At 41.8% G+C, this 8,028-nt stretch overlaps 1 protein-coding gene across 1 annotated transcript; it reads left to right on the top strand.

The window, feature by feature from the left end:
* The first annotated feature begins 210 nt into the window (after positions 1 to 210).
* LOC115105592 (gamma-sarcoglycan-like) lies at positions 211 to 7,995 on the top strand. Its single transcript, XM_029627798.2, has 7 exons — positions 211 to 555; positions 979 to 1,080; positions 2,079 to 2,166; positions 5,969 to 6,088; positions 6,286 to 6,358; positions 7,380 to 7,503; positions 7,723 to 7,995. The coding sequence occupies exons 1-7, from the start codon at positions 358 to 360 to the stop codon at positions 7,894 to 7,896; spliced, it is 879 nt and encodes a 292-aa protein (XP_029483658.2). The 5' UTR covers positions 211 to 357; the 3' UTR covers positions 7,897 to 7,995.
* Positions 7,996 to 8,028: the final 33 nt, after the last annotated feature.

Genomic DNA, 8,028 nt, shown 5'->3' with positions numbered 1-8,028 from the left:
AGAAATTAAAAACTTCTAAACATCCAAGATTCAAATTGACTGGACTTCTGCTCAAAAGGATAATTTCACTCTCACCACGTTTGAAACATTCGGTTTTCTGATTAGTTTCTAAACAAGGTACTGTATAATAATTGTTTATCTAAATAAAGTAATGCAACAGCAGATTACATGACTTCAATGCAATGTGGTCACACATATAGCAGCACATTATTGCATCTTTACTTCAAACTTGTATGACTTGTACACATAACATGTTGTATGAACATTTTTCATTGTGATGCTCCATGTTTATGCTATGTTCCCCAAGGTTGTAGGTAGCCTATTCTGCAACAGTGCTATAACTGTCCTTCTCAGCTGATGGTTTTGCAGCAATACCCCCCACCAGCAGAGGGTGCTGAAGGCCCGGACACAGAGGAGCAGAATGATGATCACAGGTTGGGGGTCTATGGCTGGAGGAAGCGCTGCCTCTATCTGCTGGTGCTTCTCCTGCTCTCCACCCTGCTGGTCAACATTGCCCTGACAATCTGGATCCTCAGGGTCACCTGTCTCAACACAGTGAGTGCATTTCAACAGTATTTCTCTTCTCGCCTGCTATGAGGTTCCCTCTGACAATTTTGAGTAGGTGGCCAGGAGAAGGATGCATGAAATCAAATTAAATACTTTTGAGACTCACAAGGAGTACATGCTCAGTCTAGTTTGCTCAGTTCAGTATTTATCAGTGACAGTTGCTTATTACTAGACATCCTGGATGAGATAGCCTATCTTGAAATGGGTTTTATCTATAATAAAACAGGGAAGTCATTTATACACCTTTGTCTAGTTAAAGACCATCAAGGCATGTCAGCAGTCTCACAAAACACTTCAGAGGTACGATAAGATAACTTTAACTCTTCTGGAGGAGAATATCAGCATATTACAAGAGCAAGAATGGCAAAACAGAGTTTGTATTAAAAGTTGATTTCCTCCTGACTGTTTCAGGAAGGAATGGGGCAGCTGAGAATAACATCAGATCGGGTGAGGCTTGATGGAGTGTCCGAGTTCCTCTTCTCTCTCTACGCCCAAGAGATACACTCCAAACAGGTAAACTAATTCAAGTTCTTTACATTGAACATTTACATATCTTCCTGTTTCCCCTCAATGTTCTGGCTAACTCAGTGCTAACTCCACTTATACTGAATGAAGTGTCTGAGCCATGAGTTGAGGACCAATGAAATCATATTCCCTTGCAAAGATTGCATCATCATCCCTTTCACCATGGATTAAATATTTTATTCATCAAATGTTTTTGTCTAAAAAGATAGTAACATAGGTATTTCAATCACATTTAGTAATGACAGGATGCATTTCAAACTTCATCCACAGTAAAAGTTTTGTATGACTTTTTATTAAATTATTTTATTGATAGGAGAGGTGGGAGGTGGTTGTGCATTGATAAGCACACCAAAGCCAGCATTAACAATACGTTATACAATAAAGACGGCAGTTCAACAAGCCTATTTCAAACCGTAGCCTGCTTGATTGGCAAGATAACTTTTATAATTTTGATTTTGCCACAAATTAAAATGTGGAACTGACTCGCCCATGGATTGACGTTTCAGCATTGTCTCAATGAAGAGTTTGGTGTTTGACTAGCTAGTTAAAGCCAATTCATGCTTGATCCGAAAATGTGGTCGGAGGCGCAATTGCGGAGCCTTCAGAGGTATGCAGAGGCCAAATTGAGCTCCATACTGCATTGGCATGCGGCGCACACATTTTGTAACAATGCGGGAGACTCTGTATAGCCACGCATTGACATGATTGGTTGACGGTAGGTGGGGCTGAAGGTCCTGTATAAATACAAACTCACATTCTTGACAACATCCTTCACAACAGTTCTGCGCTGCTCTGCGAAGAGCAACACATATGAATGCCCTGCCTTCTGCAGAGAGAACAGGCCGTATCACCGTAAATGAATGAAGCCTGAGCTGGAATGTGAACTGAAGTTGGCTAGTTTTAGAAAACCCTGAGTAGATTTAATTGTAGTATACCCCTCTGATCAGAGTGACACTGCACTCAAACACTGTTCTCTTGTGTCACAGGACACCTCCCTTCTTATCCACTCTGAGTCCCAGAATGTCACGCTTCAAGCCTGCAATGGAAAAGGTGTGTTAGGTAGCCTTAACTTGGGTAAGAGTCCATCTGCTAGCTACAAGAATGTGATATATAGTGCTATTATGACTCAAAACATGCTTCTAAGGAATCAAATTAAAAACTAGTATTATTTAAACACACTTATGATGTTTAATAGATGACTGTATAATGAACTCATGCTGATGTATCTATTAGTTTCTCTGTGGCACTGATAAGATGCAGACCTACTGGGCTAAATAGATTTATGAGAAATGGAGATGTCAAAAAAAGCTAGGTGCAACTCTGAATAATCAGAAAGGATGGCTTTAATGTATTCAAATCAAAATGCCATAGATGGGATGCCTCCACATGAGCCCTGAAATATATTATTCTCAGTTTATGGGCTCATATATATATGTGATTAATACTTTAGATCCCTACATTTGATGGCTAATATAAATAGCCTGTGAGTATTTATCAAAGTAGATGTCCATGCCCCCGCTGAAATCTAATTAGCATAATCCCCCAAAAAAAAAATCAGTCCGTTTAAGCTAGAGATATGTTTTTTTGCATTGGATGCATTTCAGTCCACCGCATTCACCGATGTCGCACTTCTGCACCTGCGGTGAAAGGTGACAGAGCTAGAGCGGTGTTTCAGACCATGAGACATCCCAGAAATCGGTCTTCTCACAAAATAGTCTGTAGCGCCCGCAAACTATTATGACCCCTCTATGGAAAGATGCTCTACGACCCCCACAAGCATCTTGCGACTCTCACGAACACATACATGTCAGTTGTGGGGCCTGTGGGCGTCCTAGAGCAACACAAGACTCGTCTGAAGGTCCGCCGTCAACCATTTGAAAACATTTATGGAAGTACAGTAGAGACTGTTTAGTGCCAAAAATAAGTGGTTAAATACAAGTCAAAAAATAAAGATTCCTGATCTTTCTTATACACTACATGACCAAAAGTATGTGGACAGCTGCTCGTTAAACATCTCATTCCAAAATGAGAAGGGGTCCCCCCTTTGCTGCTAGAACTGCCTCCAATCTTCTGGGAAGGCTTTCCACTAGATGTTGGAACATTGCTGCGGGGCCTTGCTTCCATTCAGCCACAAGAGCATTAGTGAGGTCGGGCACGGATGTTGGGCGATTAGGCCTGGCTCGCAGTCAGCGTTCCAATTCATCCCAAAGGTATTCGATAGGGTTGAGGTCAGGGCTCTGTGCATGCCAGTCAAGTCCTTCAACACCGATCTCTGTATCGCTTCGTGCACGGGGCAGTGTCATGCTGAAACAGGAAAGGGCCTTCTCAAAACTGTTGCCACAAAGTTGGAAGCACAGAATCATCTTGATTGTAATGTATGCTGTAGCGTTAAGATTTCCCCTTGCTGGAACTAAGGGGCCTAGCTCAAACCATGAAAAACAGCCCCAGACCATTATTCCTCCTCCACAAAACTTTAGAGTTGGCACTATGCAGTCGGGCAGGTAGCCAGACAGTGAAGCGTGATTCATTGCTCCAGAGTCCAATGGTGGAGCGCTTTACACCACTCCAGCTGATGATTGGCATTGCGCATGGTGATCTTAGGCTTGTGTGCGGCTGCTCGGCCATGGAAAACCATTTAATGAAGCTCCCGACGAACGGTTCTTGTGCTGGTGTTGCTCCCAGAGACAGTTTGAACTGGGTAGTGAGTGTTGCAACCGAGGACAGACCAGACCAAACCTTAGATCAGTTAGGATCACCACTTTATTTTAAGAATGTGAAATGTCAGAAAAATAGTAGAGAGAACGGTTTATTTCAGCTTTTATTTCTTTCATCACATTCCCAGTGGGTCAGAAGTTAACATACACTCAGTCAGTATTTGGGAGCATTGCCTTTAAATTGTTTAACTTGGGTCAAACGTTTCGGGTAGCCTTCCACAAGCTTCCCACAATAAGTTGGGTGAATTTTGGCCCATTCCTCCTGGTGTAACGGAGTCAGGTTTGTAGGCCTCCTTGCTCGCACACGCCTTTTCAGTTCTGCCTACACATTTTCTATAGGATTGAGGTCAGGGCTTTGTGATGGCGCCTCCAATACCTTGACTTTGTTGTCCTTAAGCCATTTTGCCACAACTTTGGAAGCTTAGGGTCATTGTCCATTTGGAAGACGCATTTGCGACCAACCTTTAACTTCCTGACTGATGTCTTGAGATGATGCTTCAATATATCCACATAATTTCCCTTCCTCACAATGCCATCTATTTTGTGAAGTGCACCAGCCCCTCCTGCAGCAAAGCACCCCCACAACATGATGCTGCCACCCCCGTGCTTCACGGTTGGGATGTTGTTCTTCGGCTTGCAAGCCTCCCCTTTTTCCTCCAAACATAACGATGGTCATTATGGCCAAACAGTTCTAATTTTGTTTCATCAGGCCAGAGGACTTTTCTCCAAAAAGTACGATCTTTGTCCCCATGTGCAGTTGCAAACCGTAGTCTGGCTTTTTTATCGCGGTTTTGGAGCAGTGGCTTCTTCCTTGCTGAGCGACCTTTCAGGTTATGTTGATATAGGACTCATTTTACTGTGGATATAGATATTTTTGTACCCGTTTCCTCCAGCATCTTTATAAGGTCCTTTGCTGTTGTTCTGGGATTGATTTGCACTTTTCGCACCAAAATACGTTCTGTCACGCCCTGACCGTAGAGATCCTTCTATTCTCTATGTTTGTTTGGTCAGGGTGTGACTCTGGTGGGTGAAGTCTATGCTTTCTGGTTCTTTGTTTTTGGCCGGGTATGATTCTCAATCAGGGACAGCTGTCTATCGTTGTCTCTGATTGGGAATCATACTTAGGCAGCCTTTTTTCCTTTTGTGATTTGTGGGTTGTTGTCTTTGTTTGTGGCATGTATAGCGTTACAGAGCTCCACGTTCATTTTGTTGGCGACATTTAAAATAAAAGAATGTACGCTTACCACCCTGCACCTTGGTCCGGTCATTTCCTTGAAGACGATCGTGACACGATCTCCTTCCTGAGTGGTATGACGGCTGCATTGTCCCATGGTGTTTATACTTGTGTACTATTGTTTGTACAGATGAACGTGGTACCTTCAGGCGTTTGGAAATTGCTCCCAAGGATGAACCAGACTTGCGGTCTACATTTTTTTTCTGAGGTCTTGGCTGATTTCTTTTGATTTTCCCATGATGTCAAGCAAAGAGGCACTGAGTGTGAAGGTAGGCCTTGAAATACATCCACAGGTACACCTCCAATTGACTCAAATGATGTCAATTCGCCTATCAGAAGCTTCTAAAGCCATGACATCATTTTCTGGAATGTTCCAAGCTGTTTAAAGGCACAGTCAACTTAGTGTATGTAAACTTCTCACCCACTGGAATTGTGATACAGTGAAATAATCTGTCTGTAAACAATTGTTGGAAAAATGACTTGTGTCATGCACAAAGTAGATGTCCTAACCGACTTGCCAAAACTATAGTTTAACAAGTAATTTCTGGAGTGGTTGAAAAACAAGTTTTAATGACTCCAACCTAAGTGTATGTAAACTTGAGTAAAATATAAATGTGTTTTGGTAATGACCCTCATTAGGCAACTCAATGGATCCCATTTATGAAGCACCTTTCATTTCAGAATCTAAGCGTTTTTAAATATTGGGGTTAACTCACATCTCCCACTACCTACTGTATGTGTACGTGGAGATAGCAAATAGCTGTTCTGCTGAATCAAAACACTCTCCACACACAGTTATTGCTGTGTGGGTAGATGTGTTTGTAACATTTGAACGCAACCCACTGTGTGCATCCATTTACTTAAGTGTTAATTAAATGCCTACTGTGTTTTAATCACTTTGGTAATATAATTTATTATTTGTATTTAGGTCCACAATCCATGGAAAGCGTAGGACAACATTTTGAGGTGATGACAAGCACTGGGAAATTGTTATTTTCTGCTGGTACAGAACAGGTAGTTGTTGGAGTGGATAAGCTAACCATTACAGGTATGTGGGCATTTCACACTATTCAGAGAGACAGTCCAACTTTGTTTAATCATGAAACATCCTTTGTTAGTTTTGTCTGATATACTGTAACTGTCAGGGATATGGTAATACATACAATATCTGCATACTGATTCACATGATGTTATTATAAGAATATAATGTAAACTGGGCAGTGCTCCTACATTTGTGTTCTACAGGGTCTGATGGTGCTCAGTGTGAACATTCTATAGAGACATCCCTGGTCAGGGCAGAGCATTCCATGGACTTGAGGTAACTTTAAAATGTTGACACCTAATGGCAGTTTTTATCTGATCATAGGGGAGAGAAGCCTTTGCTTTTCTTCTGTTGTTAAATTAGAGTTTTGATAATTTTGTCTCCATTTCCTGTGACAGAAATAATCCCACCTTGGGTAAACAACATAACAATTAAACATAATTTGTTGTCTTACAGTCACCATATGTATCACACAGCAGGGCAACATTTCCCAGACATCTTCTCTCTTCAATATAAATGTCCCATCAACAGCAGTGTCCGCAGTGCAGGCTGCAGCACAGACGTAACAGGCACAACAGTCCACTGCTCTGGGGTTAGGAGCAGCGTGTGTTTCCTGTGCCGTTGTGATCTCTCCCGCCATCTTGGTTTCCCCAGTGTGTGGCCCTCAGAATGCACAGTGCTCTGCTCACTCTCTCTCCCTCAGCATACAAAGTGTCCTACCTTAACGAATCATAATCCTAATGCCACACACTCCATGTACTGCCAGTGGGTGGGAGTAGAGACCTCCTCTTTTGTGTACATGAGTGGGCAGACCTATAAATTGGGACTTATGTATTTAGGGGCTTTACTGTCGATGTAAAGAGATGCTTTTGTGGAAATATGTAAATCCAATTTACATGTTTAATTAAGATAAGAGGTATTAAGCTAATTTCTGATTTGGATGGATCAAGGGGTCTCATAGCAACAGCTTGGAGATGGTGTGCATAAATATTCATGTCATTGGCTCATATTGCTCGGTGAAAACCCCCAGTGAATTTGTCCACAGTTCTTTCAGTCTCTGCCGATTTCCAACAAATTAAATTCAAATATGTTCTGTATTCGAATTGATAACATGACTAAATACATTTGAATGTAGACTGAATAAATGTGCTAAACTGGTAATGTGTGGATTTTCTGCCACCTATAGGCTTAATTCAAGTCCAATTCAGCCTTCTAAGTGTAAAGCATGCACCATTTGTGTATATTCTCTTATTATCTAATATTCTTTACCGTATACTCTGTCTTTTTGTGTGTTCAGGCTAGAGGCCCCCACCCGATCCCTCCACCTGGATGCTCCAAAGGGAGTCCACATCAAAGCAGTGTCCGGCAGCGGCCAGGCCGTGTCCAGCATGGACATCTCTCTACTCTCTATGGACGGAGTGGTAAGAAGAGGCACCACTAAATCTAGGATAGCACACATGGCAACACTTTTTACTTCAGTGTCCTGATTACAATACTTAATTCATTTGCATTGGAATAAGGACACTCATGTTTCCAAATATATTTCTTATTGTTAGCAAAAACTAAATGAATGTCTTATGGTTCATGTGCTCAAACAAATAATGAATATAGCATCATATTATTTTCCTCTCTTTCTGCAGTTGATTCTGGATGCTGAGAGGGTGCAGCTGCCCAGGTTACCTCTGAGTGGAGAAGGAGAGAAAGGGAGTCCTGGGGAGCAGTTGTATGAAGTGTGTGTGTGTCCTGATGGAAGACTGTACCTGTCCAAAGCTGGTCACACCTCCACCTGCCATGACAACAGTCACAATTGTTAAAAGACCACACTCTATTATCTTGAGATTTGTATTTACCTGGGATTATATTTATACATACATCATCATATATTTTAATAGTTTTTTTTCACAGCTTCATATCTAAAAGATGTACATGCAAGGTGTTCTACTCTA

Source organism: Oncorhynchus nerka, linkage group LG22 (genome assembly GCF_034236695.1).
Source record: "Oncorhynchus nerka isolate Pitt River linkage group LG22, Oner_Uvic_2.0, whole genome shotgun sequence".
NCBI lineage: Eukaryota > Metazoa > Chordata > Actinopteri > Salmoniformes > Salmonidae > Oncorhynchus > Oncorhynchus nerka.
The sequence above is the reverse complement of the archived record's forward strand: the minus strand, read 5'-3'. Positions and strand labels throughout refer to the sequence as shown.